This window comes from Entelurus aequoreus, linkage group LG21, assembly GCF_033978785.1.
Source record: "Entelurus aequoreus isolate RoL-2023_Sb linkage group LG21, RoL_Eaeq_v1.1, whole genome shotgun sequence".
Lineage (NCBI taxonomy): Eukaryota > Metazoa > Chordata > Actinopteri > Syngnathiformes > Syngnathidae > Entelurus > Entelurus aequoreus.
Window position 1 is genome coordinate 5,539,035 of NC_084751.1, and position 16,016 is coordinate 5,555,050.

Here is a 16,016-nt window from a genome sequence, read left to right on the forward strand (position 1 = left end):
ATTTGCATTTCTGAATAATCATATATTGTGTCTAACTGGGGCTGCGGAAATGACCCCCTTCCTTCAGCAGCAGCCTCAGTGATGTAACCAGGGACCTCCCAGATAAATAGAGGAGCATGTGGGAACTGGACCTTAGAGCGTGGGTTGGATCTGTAACTAAAACTCCAGCCCAAAACATCTGTCCTCATTGAGCAAAATTGAACTCTGTCTCTGCATGATTCCTTGCTTCTTGTCTGTTTAATAAATGTCATCGGTGTTTGAACCTGACACCAGGCAACAAAATGACACTGAGGCCATTGGAAAGCTTGCACAATCGCTCAAAATCCTTGACCCAAAACCACAACACCGCCATCACTGTTTAGTCCTTCAAAAATATTGACTGTTCCATTTTGCTAACATTCAAAGATTAGCACCGACACAAATGGCCCATGGAATCCTAAATAACACTGCACCCGCGCCACTTAAGTACTTTGTCCAGCTGTGACAACTAGAAACACAGGAGCCTCCACCAGGGGGCAGTGTAGCGGAACCAGATGTAAAACCTCTTTTGCACAATCAGCCTTTTCGTATAAAGCAGGGATGTCCAAAGTGCGGCCCGGGGGCCATTTGCGGCCCGCAGGTCATTTTTTAACGGCCCCACGGCCCATTTTAAAATACGATTAAAAAAATTAAAAACATAAAAAAGTGGTATGAAAGACCAAACAGGTGAAATGTAACAAGAAAATGTTGCAATGTTTACTCTAATAACACAAAGCTGCCATGCAGGCTGTTTCTTTCTTTAAAAAAAAAATAATGAATGAAAATCAATGTTATTATGAATTATTGACCTATCCAAGGCTCCAATTACGTCACATTAAATATTGCACTTTGAGATATTTTTTGGGGAAAATGTTGCATACTTTGTGTTTGCCATATAGAAAATTGAGCTGTCTTTTTTTTTTTTTTTAAAGAAGGGCCTAAAACGAACAAACAAAAAACATAAACAACAATACAACTTGTAATTGACAGATAGATCTGAAGTTGATCTCGAGATCATTGTGTTAAAAGTAAACAGTAAAAAAAATGTATAATTTATTTTTTAACACTTTAATGAGTAGGACCCTTTTGGTTCCCCAATAATTGTTGTGTGATTTGTTTTTAAGTGTCATCACTCAAAAAATAATAATGAATTAAAATCAATGGTGTCATGACTTGTTGACCTTTTTAAGGCTCCAATTATTATATAATCTCAAATATTCCTCTTAAAAATGTTATTGGGTGAAAATATTGCATATTTTGTGTTTTTCCCATAAAAAAACAGGGTTTTCTTTGACAAAAAGAGCATACGACTTAAATCTTTAAAAACGTTATATTGACAGACAGACCTAATGTTGATCTATGGATTTAAAACTTGAATAATAATAAATATAATAATACTGAATAATGACACATTTTTTATATTTAGGCCTGAGTGGAGGCCTAAATGTATATTTTTTATACATACACTACCGTTCAAAAGTTTGGGGTCACCCAAACAATTTAGTGGAATAGCCTTCATTTCTAAGAACAAGAATAGACTGTGGAGTTTCAGATGAAAGTTCTCTTTTTCTGGCCATTTTGAGCGTTTAATTGACCCCACAAATGTGATGCTCCAGAAACTCAATCTGCTCAAAGGAAGGTCCGTTTTGTAGCTTCTGTAACGAGCTAAACTGTTTTCGGATGTGTGAACATGATTGCACGAGGGTTTTCTAATCATCAATTAGCCTTCTGAGCCAATGAGCAAACACATTGTACCATTAGAACACTGGAGTGATAGTTGCTGGAAATGGGCCTCTATACACCTATGTAGATATTGCACCAAAAAGCAGACATTTGCAGCTAGAATAGTCATTTACCACATTAGCAATGTATAGAGTGTATTTCTTTCAAGTTAGGACTAGTTTAAAGTTATCTTCATTGAAAAGTACAGTGCTTTTCCTTCAAAAATAAGGACATTTACATGTGACCCCAAACTTTTGAACGGTAGTGTATATTGTATTGGTTTTTAAAATAAAAAAATATCAAAATGTTGATTTTTCAGTGTGCGGCCCTCAGTGGAAAAAGTTTGGACACCCCTGCCATAAAGGAATGGAACGACCTCACCACAACCTTGAAAAGTCAAACAGATTACTTTTCATTCACAGTTGAACTTAAAAAGCTGCTCACGCGGTCACTGATGTTTGGCACTATGTTTGACACGTCAACTTCATGTCTATTATATTCATGCATGAGAGCATTTTGAAGTAAGATGTGCCTGTTCAAATCATGTTTTTACAAATGTGAACGCCAGCAAGTTTTGTCTAGTTATGATGTAAAGGAGAGGTGTGCTTTTAATGTATGTGTCAATGAAAGGTCATTTTAGGACTTCTCTCCATTTGATTACATGCTATAGTAGAATTTTATTGCATGTTTTTGTATATTTTTAATTTAGGTAACCAGGGACTGCAGATGGAAATGAGCTATTGGTGCAGAACATATCTGTCTTTGAGCTTAATGTGCATCGTCCCTTTAAAGGCCTACTGAAAGCCACTACTAGCGACCACGCAGTCTGATAGTTTATATATCAATGATGAAATCTTAACATTGCAACGCATGCCAATACGGCCGGGTTAACTTATAAAGTGACATTTTAAATCTCCCGGGAAATATCCGGCTGAAACGTCGCGGTATGATGACGTATGCGCATGACGTAGTCAGTTTAACGGAGGTTATGGTACCCCGTAGAATCCTATACAAAAAGCTCTGTTTTCATTTCATAATTCCACAGTATTCTGGACATCTTTTGCAATTTGTTTAATGAACAATGAAGGCTGCAAAGAAGAAAGTTGTAGGTGGGATCGGTGTATTAGCAGCGGACTACAGCAACACAACCAGGAGGACTTTGTTGGAGAGCAGACGCGCTAGCCGGCGACCTCACCTTGACTTCCTACTTCTCCGGGCCGCCAAACGCATCGGGTGAAGTCCTTCGTGCTTCCGTCGATCGCTGGAACGCAGGTGAGCACGGGTGTTGATGAGCAGATGAAGGCTGGCTGGCGTAGGTGGAGAGCTAATGTTTTTAGCATAGCTCTGTGAGGTCCGGTTGCTAAGTAGGCTTCAATGGCGTCGTTAGCACAGCATTGTTAACCTTCGCCAGCCTGGAAAGCATTAACCGTGTATTTACATGTCCACGGTTTAATAGTATTGTTGATTTTCTATCTATCCTTCCAGTCAGGGGTTTATTTTTTTTGTTTCTATATGCAGTTAAAGCACGATGCTATCACGTTAGCTCGTAGCTAAAGCGTTTCGCCGATGTATTGTCGTGGAGATAAAAGGCACTGAATGTCCATTTCGCGTTCTGGACTCTCATTTTCAAGAGGATATAGTATCCCAGGTGGTTTAAAATACAAATCCGTGATCCACAATAGAAAAAGGAAAGAGTGTGGAATCCAATGAGCCAGCTTGTACCTAAGTTACGGTCAGAGCGAAAAAAAATATGTATTTCACTGCATTCTAGTCCGTCACTCTAACGTTCCTCGTCCACGAATCTTTCATCCTCGCTCAAATTAATGGGGTAGTCGTCCGAATAGCTCTAGCTGCGTTGAAAACAATAGGAAAATATGAGGGAGTGAACAACTGACAACGTCACGCTACTTCCGGTAGGGGCAAGGTTTTTTTTTTATCAGAGACCAAAAGTTGCGAACTTTATCGACGTTGTTCTATACCAGGGGTCACCAACGCGGTGCCCGCGGGCACCAGGTAGCCCGTAAGGACCAGATGAGTAGCCCGCTGGCCTGTTCTAAAAATAGCTCAAATAGCAGCACTTACCAGTGAGCTGCCTCTATTTTTAAATTTTTATTTATTTACTAGCAAGCTGGTCTCGCTTTGCCCGACATTTTTAATTCTAAGAGAGACAAAAGTCAAATAGAATTTGAAAATCCAAGAAAATATTTTAAAGACTTGGTCTTCACTTGTTTAAATAAATTCATAATTTTTTTTACTTTGCTTGTTATAACTTTCAGAAAGACAATTTTAGAGAAAAACAACCTTAAAAATGATTTTAGGATTTTTAAACACATATACCTTTTTACCTTTTAAATTCCTTCCTCTTCTTTCCTGACAATTTAAATCAATGTTCAAGTAAAAAAAAAAAATTTTATTGTAAAGAATAATAAATACATTTTAATTTAATTCTTCATTTTAGCTTCTGTTTTTTCGACGAAGAATATTTGTGAAATATTTTTTCAAACTTATGATTAAAATTCAAAAAAAATATTCTGGCAAATCTAGAAAATCTGTAGAATCAAATTTAAATCTTATTTCAAAGTCTTTTGAATTTATTTTAAAATTTTTGTTCTGGAAAATCTAGAAGAAATAATGATTTGTCTTTGTTAGAAATATAGCTTGGTCCAATTTGTTATATATTCTAACAAAGTGTAGATTGGATTTTAACCTGTTTAAAACATGTCATCAAAATTCTAAAATTAATCTTAATCAGGAAAAATTACTAATGGCGTTCCATAAATTATTTTTTAAAGTTTTTCTCTTTTTTTCGGTTGAATTTTGAATTTTAAAGAGTCGAAATTGAAGATAAACTGTTTCAAAATTGAATTGTCATTTTTTTCGTGTTTGCTTCTCTTTTAAACCGTTCAATTAAGTGTAAATATTAATTATTAATAATATAGAGTCAAAGGTAAATTGAGCAAATTGGCTATTTCTGGCAATTTATTTAAGTGGGTATCAAACTGGTAGCCCTTCGCATTAATCACTACCCAAGAAGTAGCTCTTGCTTTCAAAAAGGTTGCTGACCCCTGCTCTATACTAAATCCTTTCAGCAAAAATATGGCAATATCGCAAAATGATCAAGTATGACACATAGAATGGATCTGCCATTCCCGTTTAAATAAAAAAAATTCATGTCAGTAGGCCTTTAAATAAAGACTCGACTAAACTAAACCAGCAGCCGGGTGCAACATGAATACTTCAACAAACATTACAAACGTAGTAGTTTTGGCAGCAGCAGCAGCAGCAAGTGTTGCAACGCAGGTCTGACCAAACTTCCTCAATGTTTCAAACATCTGGGCTCAGAAAAAGAGGACGTATTGAAGTTCCCAGGTTGAGGTCAGAGGGGCAAACACCAAATCAGACGTTTGAGGGCAAAACGATCTTCCAATAGTGAAGAATCTTTAATAAAAACAAAAAACGGAAGGTGATCCGGATCATCCCCGAAATCTAATCACTTATCTAATTTCAAAAATGAACTTAAGTTATGTCGCTAACTGACTAACAAACTCCTTCATGCAGCGCCCAGGCATGTTCACTCCGCAGCAGAAGGAAACAAACCGAGTGAACCCTCTTACGCTATCTTTGTCTCTGTGGGTGAAGGCGGGGATGCTAGCATACGTGCGCAGAAGTGCAGCCTTGTAACATGAACTTACGACAGCGGAATCCTCTATTTGTGAACTTCCTGATTGACAAACTTGTGGGTGTGAGCCAAATGTGCCTCCGTGTGCGAACCATGTCTCTGCGTACAAACTCTTCATTCATGCCTTCATTTTGTGTCGCGCTGCAGGACAAAAATCACTACTAGTCACTCCTCAGTACTTCATAGTGCAAAAAAGTGTTAATACTGTAAGTATTGCACTTGTTACACAGCAGCTGTCGGATTGTAACGTGCATCTTAGTTAACACATTTGGAGGCGTTGAAATCGCCATGTTAAACCGCTAATGCTAATGGGTAGCATCTCAATAGCAAAGCCGATGTACATTAGCATCAAGCTAACGCACTTGTGGAAAAGTGGCGCCTTACTTTACTTAGGTTGAATTGTTTTTTTGAGTCAGTTGCGATGTTGGCTTTGAAAATTGCAACATTACCCAGAGCTAGTGTGGCCAAGTCTGCTCTCAGTGCTGCTGGAGTGATCGCAAAGTGTAACGTCACGCGCAACTCAGGTACCGTAACGTAGTATCGTTGGATTTAACGTGGATCGGTGCCCAGTAGGACCGGTGGGATACGGTCGGTGCCAAAAAATTACGGGATTCGGTACTCATCACAAGACAACATAGATAGCTATAGATTACTCCGGTTAGTTGGATTCTTAGCCGCCTCGTACTTGCCATATTTTACGACTTAGAATGCTTAAAAAAAAGAAAAATGTTTTTTTTTCTTACACACATATTTTTTTTTACAAGATCTAAGAGTACGTCTTTCAAAATCTCAAATTTTTGCAGTGAAATCCAGTTTTTGTCCTTCTTTCCTGGCGTCTTCCTGGTCTTGTGTTGTCTGTTTTTGCTACTGCAGCGATGGAGTCGCTTGACAAGCCTCCATTTGCAACACTCGGAGCGCGGGCTCATTAAAGGAGCGCCACCAGTTTCATGATCGATCAAATAATGCGACGGAGGAAATGAAGATGACAGAAAAGAGATCAAACTTTGTGTAAATATTTTTGACAAATATGAGATGATTAAATAAGTAAAGAAGGTGAGGCAGCAGCTCAAACATTCTCATACTCTCTGTAACGTCCTTCAAAAATGTCTCAACTATAATCAAGGTGAAGGAGCCCAGAATTAAATGTTGACAATATTTCAGAAACCTTACAATGTATTAAATCCATCAAGTGTTATAAAAGTGTATAAAATGGAGTAGATGAGTTATTGTGATGTCGACAAATGTCATATTTTGACCTATTTTCTTAGGAGATATTTAGAAATAAAATGTTGATGCTCCTCTTAGACACACGTAATAAAGGTGTTTTTGATGATAAATTAAAGACAACATCAAACATTATGTCACTACTGGTCCCACCTTTGCTAAAAAATAATGTAAAAAAAACAACTTAAAAGTCTTGTCCAGATGTTTACTGACATTTGAAATTCATCTTTAAATAACTTTTACTGCAAATTAATATAATCTTTAAATATCGCTTATCGGCCTCCTGGGGCCGTACTTATCAAGCTTCTTAGAGTGCCATTTTACACTTAAGTCCTGAGAATTTGCGAAATTTAGTCCTACTCTCAAACTTAAGAATAAAAGCTTTTTATCAACGTTCTTAAGTCTAAGAATCACTCCTACTCTCCACGATATTTAAGAGACCTTCAGAGGTGTCTTAAGTGGTTAGGAGTTGCCAGCAGGGGATGGCACTGAGGCGAGAGAGACGTGCGCGAACGTTCAGGGAACGGAACAATGTTGTTGTTTTTTTGATGACGACCAGCTGATCAAACGGTATCGTTTAGACAGAGCGGATATTATTTTTGTCACAGATTTAATACTTTTCGATTACTTGTTGATTTCTGCATGTGTCTGCAGTGGGCTGGTATATATAGAGCCACCCACACCAGTTTCAAATTAGTTGCCTAATTAATGAATTGGAAAGAAAATGTTATGACAGTAGCGTATGTGTGTGGTCGTGAGGTGAGTGACGTCAGTGAGTGTGTGGGCGAGAGAAGAGAGGGAGCGGTAGCGTGAGTGCCGGCGGGGACTAGTTTGTTTTGTATTATTTTGTAGTTTATTGTCAAAATATACACTCCCATTGTCCACTTCAATATTTCCAAGATATTTCTTTATTCTTAGACAACGGATTCCCTTCCGTGATTGGTCATTTCTATGGACACAGAAATGACGTCACCTAAAATTGCGTTTACGGCACATAGTAATGTCGTAATTCAGCTCTGAGTGTGACACTTAAGATTCAGTCCTACACTTCGCTGAAAGTGTGAGTAAGACGCTTGATAACTAACTTTTAAGTGCAGCTTTCAGCCAAGAATTTATTTACTCTTAAGTCAACTCTTAGCAGACTTCTTAGGAGTCATTTTAAGAAGCTTGATAAGTACGGCCCCTGGACTACTAATAATCGGTATCGGCCCTGAAAAAAAACGCATAAGGGTCGATGTCTACAGATGAGCACAAATATTATGAAATAAATATGTGTGGCTTTGTTACGTTATTGATTGGTGCCTTTTAAAAAGTAAACTAAGTCAAAAAAGATTATTTCCAAACGCTGTTGTCATAAACTTATGTTTCAACATTGAAAAGATGCCTGGTGAAAAGTCTGCCATGTTGAAAGAAGAGTTTTTTTGCCTGTTGCAACATCAGGAGGGTGAAAAGGAGAAGCAGCAAGTTTGCCAGTCAGTCATCTTCATATTGTGGATGGCGTGGGATCAGAACCGGACGAGCCCGGGGCCCGGAGGCGGCTGCCCCCCCGTGGGCATCCAGCTGGAGGGCGTCATTCTGCCGCCGGTCCTCACGGTGGACGTGGTTCTGGGCCTGCTGGGGAACACGCTGGCTCTGTGGATCTTCTGCTTCCGGACCAAGTCGTGGAACCCCAACAACTTGTTCCTCTTCAACCTGGTCGTGGCCGACTTCCTGGCGCTGGTCAGTCTGCCTCTGAGGATCCACGCCTTGCTCAAAGGCTACTGGGTGTTTGGGGACGCCGTGTGCCGCCTCAACCTCTTCCTCATGTTCTCCAACCGCACCGCCAGCATCGCCCTCATGACCGTGGTGGCGTTGTACCGGTACTTCAAGGTCAGCCGCCATTTTACGAAAATCGGTCAAGTTAGCGTCAAGCTAACTTGTGGAAAAGTGGAGCCTTACTTTACTTAGGTTGAAGTGTTTTTTTGAGTCAGTTACAATGTTGGCTTTGAAAATAGCAACATTACCTAGAGCAGTGTTTTCCAACCACTGTGCCGCGGCACACTGGTGTGCCATGAGATACAGTCTGGTGTGCCGTGGGAGATGATCTAATTTCACCTATTTGGGTTAAAATTATTTTTTGCAAAGCAGTAATTATAGTCTGCAAATGATGTGTTGTTGTTGAGTGTCGGTGCTGTCTAGAGCTCGCAGAGTAACCGTGTAATACTCTTCCATATCAGTAGGTGGCAGCCGGTAGTTAATTGCTTTGTAGATGTCGGAAACAGCGGGAGGCAGTGTGCAGGTAAAATTGTGTCGATTGCTTAAACCAAAAATAAACAAAAGGTGAGTGCCCCTAAGAAAAGGCATTGAAGCTTAGGGAAGGCTATGCAGAACCAAACTAAAACTGAACTGGCTACAAAGTAAACAAAAACAGAATGCTGGACGACAGCAAAGACTTACTGTGGCGCAAAGACGGCGTCCACAAAGTACATCCGAACATGACATGACAATCAACAATGTCCCCACAACGAAGGATAAAAACAACTGAAATATTCTTAATTGCTAAAACAAAGTAGATGCGGGAAATATCGCTCAAAGGAAGACATGAAACTGCTACAGGAAAATACCAAAAAAAGAGGGAAAAGCCACCAAAATAGGAGCGCAAGACAAGAAGTAAAACACTACACACAGGAAAACAGCAAAAAACTCAAAATAAGTCAGGGTGTGATGTGACAGGTGGTGACAGTACACCTACTTTGAGACAAGAGCTATAGTGATGCATGCTTGGTTATGCTTTAAAGTCATATCCAACAATTGCGACAACGACTTTTTACTGTCAACTGAGTTTCGTTTTTTTTAACGATTTCTGCTGGTGGTGTGCTTTCGCATTTTTTCTACGCAAAAAAAAAAAGTGCCTTGTCTCAAAAAAGGTTGAAAAACACTGACCTAGGGCGAGTGTGTGTCTGCTCTCAGTGCTGCTGGAGTGATCGCAAAGTGTAACGTAACGTCAGGCGCAACTCGGGTACCGTAACATGGCATTGTGGGATTTGACGTGGATCGGTCTTGGGATACGGTTGGTGCCAAAAAAGTACGGGATTCGGTGCTCATCCCTAGACAACAAAGATAGCTACAGATTACTACTTGCCATATTTGACCAGTTAGAATGCTTAAAAACATGTTGTTTTATTACACAAGTATTGGAGATAGTTCAAATCTCCCCACCCGCAAAAAGTGGCCAAGCCCCCTTTTTCTTGCACCTGGTCGCAAAGAGTACGTCTGTCAAAATCTCACATTTTTGCCGTGAAATCTGGTTTTTGTCCTTCTTTCCTGGCGTCTTCCTGGTCCTGTTTTGTGTGTTTTTGCTACAGCAGCGATGGAGTCGCAGTACTCAGTCGGTCACTGCGGATGTAGCTTGTCCATAGCAGGGTTTCTCCTACGTGTAATTGATCGTGGCTGGATAAATGCCGCCAGGGCCGGCCCGTGGCATAGGCCGTATAGGCAAATGCTAAGGGCGCCGTCCATCAGGGGGCGCCACGCCAGTGCCACAAATGTTGGAGAAAAAAAAAAAAAAGTACTATTATTTCTAAATACAAAAAACAATCCCACGTTAATTAAAATGCAAAGTAAAGCCTATTTAATAGAAATATTATTTGTTACAACATTACGCTCCCGCCCCCCGCACGGTGCGCCCCCTCCCTTCCCGTATCGTGACTCTTTTTGGACGTCACCACATCAAAAAATCAACACAGCATGTCAAAACGGCCAAAACTGTCAGGTGCCCAGGGAAGAAAAAATAGAAAAGAAGAGGAGAAACGAGAAAAAGACAGAGGTAGCAGGTAGGTAACGTTAGCCTACATGAAATTATTTGTCTGTTACAGAATGTGATAGTAACCTGGCTTTTTAGCATTAAGCTAATGTTACATGATTCGGCAATTGCTAATCAATAAATAGCTAGTTCTGTTTTAACGTTGGGTTAATATTGTGGAGGGGGCTAAATTGTTATGGAAAATAATAATGTAACGTTAGGTAATTACAGTACTCCCACCTTACTTATTCCTCAGTGACATTTGTATTAGATCTTTTAAGCAGGTGTTTTTTCTTGACATTGTTATTGCCTTCTGGTTAGCTAATGTTTGCCCTGCAGGTAATAGTCACTTTTCCACTCCTTTATATAATAGGTATAGTTGTAAGCCTAGTTGTTAAAGTGCACATCATTAATGTTAATTAAGCAATATCACATGAGAGGGAATGCTGTTTTTAATTTGAGCACTGCTGTGATTCGGTTAAAGATAATCATAACATAACATTCTCATATAATATGTTAATTTGCTTTCTTTAAGTAAAAAAAAAGGTCAAAGACAAAGCTATTCGGTTTCTTGTGAGTATATACACTTCACTGCCGATGTGGGGGGGCGCCACCTAAAATCTTGCCTAGGGCGCCAGATTGGTTAGGGCCAGGCCTGAATGCCGCCACAACTTCAAAATAAGATTAAAAAAAAACATTTTTAACGTGAAAACAAATTTAAGTGATATATTTGAATGGATATACTGTATTTAGTACATTATTGACATACTTTTGGCTTTAATAAATGTGAAAAACAGCTCAGATATAATAAAATTGTTCCTCATTGCTTTATTTTGAGAAAACAAACAAACAAACATCTAAATCATCCTGTCAGAAGTGCCAGCTTGCACTTAAACGAGTTGACACCTGGCAAAAGTAAGGAGAACGTTGAAGAGAAAGGTGTTTTAAGCTAATTAATGCATTTCTTGTACAAGCCTGTGTTAATGACACTAATTATTTCGACATTGCTACCGACAATAACGTCTAACTTTACGGCGTGTGCGTCTTCCGACCTCCGAGTGGACATCGCGGTGTGGAGTGTGCTTTCATTCCAAAAAGATTCATGTTAGCTCCATGAGATATATATATATATATATATGTGTATGTATATATGTCAATATAGCAGCATAAGCTAGTTAGCTCTCTGTGTGGCTAAAAGTAGTCCCTCTGCGTTAGCACTTATAATAACAATATTGCTAATACTCAGGTCACCACATGTAAGTGGACTATTGTTCATTAGAGAAAATGAAAAGATCAAATCGTACACTTTAAAGATCAAATCCCAACTTACTTGGGCGTCCTGGGTCCTGAAGATGAAGACCTGGTTTGTGTCCCCAGGTGGTCCACCCGCACACCTGCTTCACCCGCATGAGCAGGAGCCAGGCCGGGAAGTTGTCGGTGCTGGTGTGGCTGCTGGTGGTCAGTCCCCGCCTGCCAATGCTGGCCTACGACCACATCAAGGGCGGCGGCAACGCCACGCAGTGCTTCTTCTTCACGTCCTACAAGGAGGCGTCGCGGGGCATCCTGGTCCTGGTGGCCGTGCACCGCGTCCTGACCGTGCTGGAGTTCCTGCTCGCCATGGCCGTGCTGATCTACTGCTCCGTGCGCATCTCCCGCGTCCTGAGGGGGCACCAGATGGGCAGTGCCCACAAGTTGCGGCGGGCCATGCGGGTGTGCGTGGCCATCGTGGTGGTCTTCCTGGTGTGCTTCCTGCCCACCACCGTCACCACCGTGGGCGTGTGGGTCATCCGCTCCTACCGCCCGTGGGACTGCGGCGCCTTCTACACCTTCACGCAGCTCACCATCGTGTCCCTGGGCCTCAACTTCCTCAACTCCGCCCTGGACCCCGTGGTCTACGTCTTCTCCAGCTCCATGTTCAGGAGGGCCCTCCTCGGCGCCGCGCCCCGCTGCCTGCGCTGCGGGCGTGACGAGGGGGAGTCCTCTTCTGCGTCCCAGTCCACCAGCCAGCAGGAGCTCAAGTCTCTGAGGACCAGCAGAGTCAGTGAAGCCACCTGAGGAACAACAAACTGTATTTGCCCACAACACAAAACTCATCAGGACCATCTTTGTCACTTCAGTCTCCTCTCCTGGTTTTACAAGACGGAGTGGACTTCATCGCCCTCTAATGGACACACTGCTCAACTGCAGGCTCCTTAGTTCCACTACACTGTCCAAACTAAAAACTCTTATTTTGATGGTTTTCATTTCCAAAACCAACTTAATATACTTTTTTACCCTCTCCCTCCCTTGAAGTTTGGTCATAAAAATGTTCTAAATATTTATTTATCTTCCAGTTCTTAAATCTCTCCATCAGTTTCAGATCTATCAGTCGTTATAAAGTTAAATTTGTTTATGTCTCTTTTTATTTAAGAAAATCCTGTTTTATTGTGGCAGACACACAAAATATGCAATTGTATTTCCTCCCCCAAAAATGTTGAAATTGTAATATTTGATGTGATGTAATCGGAGTCTTAAATATGTCAATAATTCTTAACATTGATTTTGATTCATTATTATTTTTTGAGCAATGAGAGTTTTAAACAAAAATCCCACAAAAATTCTTATGGATCCAAAAATAAGTTATTTATATTTTTTTTAAATGGTATTTTTTCTTCCTCTAACGCTTAAATCTTTTAATCCACTTCCGGTCTAGCCGTTGATTATACGTTTTTATTATTTTTTTATGTTTTTAATGCCTTTTTTGTCAGAGAAACCTTTGTTTTTTTATGGTAAACACACAAAATATGCAATATTTTCCCCAAAACTATTTCAAAGTGTAAAGTAATTGAAGCTTTAAATATGTCAATAATTTCTAACATTGATTTTGATTCATCATTATTACTATTTTTACCAGTTTTACCACTAAAATTCTTATGGATCCAAAAATAATGCTTAAATATTTTAATCAACATCAGGTCTATCCGTCGATTATAAGTTTGAATTATTAATTTTTTTTGCTTGTTTTATGCCCTTTTTGTCAGAGAAACCTTTGTTTTTTATGGTAAACACACAAAATATGCAATATTTTCCCCAAAACTATTTCAAAGTGTAAAGTAATTGAAGCTTTAAATATGTCAATAATTTCTAACATTGATTTTGATTCATCATTATTACTATTTTTACCAGTTTTACCACTAAAATTCTTATGGATCCAAAAATAATGCTTAAATATTTTAATCAACATCAGGTCAATCCGTCGATTATAAGTTTGAATTATTTATTTTTTTTGCTTGTTTTATGCCCTTTTTGTCAGAGAAACCTTTGTTTTTTATGGTAAACAGACCAAATATGCAATATTTTCCCCGAAAATATTTCAAAGTGTAAAGTAATTGAAGCTTTAAATATGTCAATAATTTCTAACATTGATTTTGATTCATCATTATTACTATTTTTACCAGTTTTACCACTAAAATTCTTATGGATCCAAAAATAATGCTTAAATATTTTAATCAACATCAGGTCAATCCGTCGATTATAAGTTTGAATTATTTATTTTTTTTGCTTGTTTTATGCCCTTTTTGTCAGAGAAACCTTTGTTTTTTATGGTAAACAGACCAAATATGCAATATTTTCCCCGAAAATATTTCAAAGTGTAAAGTAATTGAAACTTTAAATATGTCAATAATTTCTAACATTGATTTTGATTCATCATTATTACTATTTTTACCAGTTTTACCACTAAAATTCTTATGGATCCAAAAATAATGCTTAAATATTTTAATCAACATCAGGTCTATCCGTCGATTATAAGTTTGAATTATTTTATTTTTTTTGCTTGTTTTAAGCCCTTTTTGTCAGAGAAACCTTAGTTTTTTATGGTAAACAGACCAAATATGCAATATTTTCCCCGAAAATATTTGAAAGTGTAAAATAATTGAAGCTTTAAATAGATCAATAATTCATAACATTGATTTTGATTAATTCAATTTTGAGCAATGACAGTTTTAAACTAAAATCCACTAAAATTCTTATGGATCCAAAAGTAAGTCATACTTGATTTTCTTTTTTGTTTATTTTAAATCAACTTCAGGTCTATCCGTCAATTATAAGTTTTATCTTTTTTTTTTGTTTGTTTAATGCCCTTTTTGTCAAATAAAACGTTTGGTATTTTGTGGTAAAACACTAAATAAACAGTTGTATTTCACCCAAAAATGAGTGTTTAGAGGAAAAGTCACTACTGACTTTAAGGGACAGTAAACTCCACCCGCTCAGACTGCGCCAGGTGTGTAAATGAAAGCCACCACAATGAGCGGCAAAAACAGCACTTCCGCGTTTTACTTCCGTATACAGTTTCGAGACCTAGATACTTTTTGTTGAACTTTAACGTATACCAGGAAAAGTCCATATTTACAAACCTAGAGTAATATCCTGTAAAATATCTTTGTGTTTGTTTTATTTTGAAATAGATTCGATAACTCACTAAACTTTAGTGAGTTTAGTTTAGTGACTAAACAAGAAGGCCATGAAAACCCCCCACAATCTAAAAAAAACAATATATAATGTATTTCAATCCAAAGACAAATGTAAATAAAAATATATAGGTTATGTTTGTTGATTGTTCCAAGGAGACTTGGACAGCTTTAACAAACACGGGAACTGTGTAATACTCACTCAGCTTGGAACACCGCCAGCAAAAGCGTTTGCCGACTTCCGGTCTGCTGACACGCTAAGCCTTATGGGTAATGTAGTACATATCATTACCAAGGCAGTTTGTAGTAGTATGGTGCGTTCATTTCTTTTATTTTCTGTTACTCCTCGAAATGTTTCTTTTGACTTTTGTTTCTCTCTCGGCAGTTTTGTTTTAATAACTTGATTATTTTTTACAAATCTGGAAAATAGTGAAGATATTTTTTCCCCACATTTGAAAATGATTTGTTTTAAGTTGGTATTTCTTGCCATTGTGAAAGATGGTGTTTATTATTTAATGGACCTTTTTTAAGTTTTGTATCATTATCTGACCAATAAAACACATTCAGGAAATAAATACGCCAGTTTTCATTTTATATTTGTTAATAACTTAAATGAGAAAGCAGTTTCTGAATCTCTTTCCTAGGAAGAGATCGAGTTCTTTATTTATAACACTGCAGCACATGCGCAGTTTGTATCTCATCATTTACTATTTTTATCTCTTCATTTCGACTTTCTTATCTCATCATTTCGGCTTTTTATCTCTTATTCTTTGACTTTTTTATCTCATATTTGTCGACTTTTAACCTCATATTTTTAAATTTTTTTATCTCATAATTACAGCTTTCTTATCTCCGAATTTCGATTTTTTGTATCTCAATTAATGAACCTAAATCCCATGATTTAGATTTTTCAATCTCTTAATTATGATTTTTTTTATTTACTTAATTTCGACTTTGTATCTTAAAATTATGACTTTTCATCTCACAATTTCAAATTTCTTATCTCCTAATTTCGATTTTTTTTCTTGTACCTCACAATTATAATAATAATAATAATAAATAATGGATTAGATTTATATCGCCCTTTTTCTATTGTTAGATACTCAAAGCGCTCACAGAGAAGTGGGAACCCATCATTCATTCA

At 38.2% G+C, this 16,016-nt stretch overlaps 2 protein-coding genes across 2 annotated transcripts in view; one reads left to right on the forward strand and one right to left on the reverse strand.

Annotated features, from left to right (window-relative positions):
* Positions 1 to 11,861, reverse strand: part of LOC133638842 (partitioning defective 3 homolog) — a 47,218-nt gene extending 35,357 nt beyond the window's left edge. Inside the window, exon 1 of the mRNA XM_062031828.1 lies at positions 11,755 to 11,861. The gene's annotated coding sequence lies outside the window, so the exon portion shown is untranslated. The remainder of the gene's footprint in view (positions 1 to 11,754) is intronic.
* LOC133638979 (hydroxycarboxylic acid receptor 2-like) lies at positions 8,024 to 13,299 on the forward strand. The gene is made up of 2 exons (XM_062032033.1): positions 8,024 to 8,512; positions 11,802 to 13,299. The coding sequence occupies exons 1-2, from the start codon at positions 8,024 to 8,026 to the stop codon at positions 12,477 to 12,479; spliced, it is 1,167 nt and encodes a 388-aa protein (XP_061888017.1). The 3' UTR covers positions 12,480 to 13,299.
* Positions 13,300 to 16,016: the final 2,717 nt, after the last annotated feature.